This window comes from Otolemur garnettii, unplaced genomic scaffold (assembly GCF_000181295.1).
Source record: "Otolemur garnettii isolate 467f Iridium unplaced genomic scaffold, OtoGar3 scaffold00092, whole genome shotgun sequence".
NCBI classification, from domain to species: domain Eukaryota; kingdom Metazoa; phylum Chordata; class Mammalia; order Primates; family Galagidae; genus Otolemur; species Otolemur garnettii.
In genome coordinates, this window is record NW_003852487.1 from 110,914 (window position 1) to 113,997 (window position 3,084).

The following is a 3,084-nucleotide window of genomic DNA, read 5'->3' on the forward strand; positions in this document are numbered from 1 at the left end:
AAAAAAAAAAAAAAAGACTAGAGATCAGGACAGAAAACTATTTCATGGTGCAGGAAAGAGGACTGAGGATAGGGGGCCGAGGCACTGGAAAGAGAAGAGATGATGCAGGAACTAGGGCAGAAGTAGGAATGTCACAAGCAATGGACTGGACAGTAAGTGAGCAGGGAAACCAAAGACAGCATCACTGTATCTCAATGGGCAACCAGGGACACTGGCAGATGAAGAAGAGCAGGAGGCCCACAAGAGCAGACCTGGGAGGCCAAGGGTTTGGTTTCTCTGGCGCCTCCAGGGAGACCTAGGTATCTCTCAAAGGTTCAGATTACCTGGCCCTGGAAACGGGAGGCTGCCCCAGAACTGGTAAGAAGGAGCAGAAGAGGCATGAGGGCACAAGCTCTGGAATCTCATTACATTTTCTAGATCAGTAGAGAAGAACCAAGAAGTGAGATTGAGGAGTGGCCAAGAAGAACTGAAGGCTGAGTGCAATGACCCATGCCTATAATCCTAGTACTCTGGGAAGCAGAGATGGGTGGACTGCTTGAGCTTATAAGGTCAAGATCAGGGTGAGCAAGAGAAAGACACCATCTCTACTAAAAATAGAAAAACTAGCTGGGCATGGTAGTAGGCACCTGTAGTCTCAGCTACTTGGGAGGCTAAGGCAGGAGGATGGGGCTTGAGACCAGAGACCCTGTTTCAAAGAAAAAAAAAAAAAGAAGAAGAAGAAGAAAAAACTGAACATGGAGGGAAGAAAGTTTGAACAGGGAAAAAGTCGACCAGGCGAGGTGGCTCAGGCCTGTAATCCTAGCACTCTGGCAGGCAGAGGCGGGTGGGTGGATTGCCTGAGCCGGATCAAAAACTTGTCTCTAAACATAGCCAGGGCGTTGCGGCAGGTGCCTGTAGTCCCAGCTACTTGGGAAGCTGAGGCAAGAGAATTGCTCGAGCCCAAGAGTTGGAGGTTGCTGTGAGCTATAACGCCATGGCACTCTACCAAGAGCAACAAAGTGAAACTCTGTCTCAAAACAAACAAACTAAACAGGGAAAACGTTGTCTGGTATATCTAAGGAGCACAGAAGTCAGGAATGAAGACGACAGAAGGCAGCACTGTGGCTCAAGGAGTAGGGTGCTGGCCCTATATGCCAAGGGTGGTGGGTTCAAACCCAGCCCTGGCCATGGCCAAAAAGAACTGCAAAAAAAAAAAAAAAGAAGACAGAAGAGTGTCCCCAGGCCAGGGATGGACAAATGGAAACTCCCGCTGAACCCAGGGGTTGAGACTGGCACCCACTTGGGCTGGTGAGGACCTGGAATAGGAACTTGCAGTGGAGCTGATAAACAGTGCTATGACTTTCAACAGTAAGACTTAATTTACTGTCCCCTTCTAGCTCTGGGTTCAGGAAATTGGAGGGTCACCTCAGTGTGAGACCTGATTGGGTACATCCAGGGAAATCAGGCAGGAGGTAGCCACGCAGGTACCCCTCTCAGAGCTTCTTGGGCTGGGAAGCAGCTCGTGGCATCTGTTTCTGACAGTTCTCGATTAAAAGGAAAATACTTTATTCCTTTTTTGCAAAGGGAGTTATTTCACAACCCTAGACTCACCTCATTTTCTTTCCTTGGTATTTTTCTCTTTGTCTAATGCTATTACTTAAGAATGTTTTTCTCTTGAACGTTTATAGCAGCTCAATTTACAATCGCAAAGATGGTTAAAACAACGTAAGTGCCCATCAATCCATGAATGGATTAATAAACTATGGTATATGTATACCATGGAATAGTATTTAGCCATAAAAATAAGATGGAGACTTTGCATCTTTTGTATTTACCTGGATAGATTTGGAGAACACTCTCCTAAGTATCTCAAGAATGGAAAACGAAGCATCCCATGTACTCAGTACTAATTTGAACGAGTGCATCAACAATTATAGGCCCACAGGAAAGAAAAACACAAATTCACAAATGGGGAAGAGGGGACTGGGGGGGCTGGGTAAGTTCCCACCTATCACGTTCAATGTAGGGGTATATGGCATACCTCCTAGGTGAAGGACTCAACCACAATTCAGACTTTGGACTTTACCATACAAACCCAAATAATGTAACCTAATCATATGTACCTTCATATTAACTCAGGAAAAAAAAAAAAGAATGCTTTTGTCTATTTTGAGTGTTTGCAGCTTACTAACTTGGGTTACTGGCTCCTGCCCCTGGTTCCCAGGTCTGATATTTAGGCTCCAGCATTACCTGCAGAGACATGGTCCCTCTCACAGCTACCACAACAGACTCTTTCCTGTGATCCAGAGCCACTAAAAATGGCAGCTCGTATACCTGAAGGAGAAAGAAATAAGCATGAAATGTAAATAACAAAACATGCATCTAGCAATACAAAGTCAGACTATCCTATCAGTATCTCTGATAATACAGCAGTTTATCACTATTGTGATAAGCTGAGTCCTATAACACAGGAGGAAGGGAATACATGGACTTACCTCTCTCTCTTCACCCTTACTATATTGTGGGGACTACTTTGATAATCTGTAAATAAAAGGTTTTCATAAAATATGCTACTACATGTGAAAAACTGTCTTTGTTTTCTTTTTCTTTTGTTTTTTGAAACAGAGTCTCTGTTGCCCTCAGTAGAGGGCTGTGGTGTCACAGCTCACAGTAACCTCAAATTCTTGCGTGGGCTCAAGTGATTCACTTGCCTCAGCCTCCCAAATAGTTGGGACTAGAGGTGCCCGCCACAACACCTGGCTATTTTTTAGAGACAAGATCTTGCTCTGACTCAGGCTGATCTCAAACTGGTGAGCTCAGGCAATCGACCTGCCTCAGCCTGCCAGAGCAGTAAGATTATAGGCATGAGCCACCACACCTGGCCATCTTTCTTTCTTTCAAGATAGCATCTCCCTCTTATTGCCCAGGCTGGAGTATAATAGCATCATTATAGCTCACTATAGCTTTAAAATCCTGTGCTTAAGCAATCCTCCTGCCTCTGCCTCTGCCTCCCAAGTAGCTAGGACAATAGAAGAACACCACCACACCTGGCTAATGTTTCTTTTTCCTTTTTTTTAAAAGATGAGGTCTCATGGTGGCGCCTGG

The 3,084-nt window shown here is 45.0% G+C and overlaps 1 protein-coding gene across 2 annotated transcripts in view; it reads right to left on the reverse strand.

Annotated features, from left to right (window-relative positions):
• DAGLB (diacylglycerol lipase beta) overlaps positions 1–3,084 on the reverse strand; it is a 47,357-nt gene that overhangs the window by 20,072 nt on the left and 24,201 nt on the right. For both annotated transcript variants that reach the window (XM_003795426.3, XM_023516525.1), the window contains one exon: positions 2,230–2,313. In XM_003795426.3, coding sequence (XP_003795474.1) covers positions 2,230–2,313 — 84 coding nt within the window. The remainder of the gene's footprint in view (positions 1–2,229; positions 2,314–3,084) is intronic.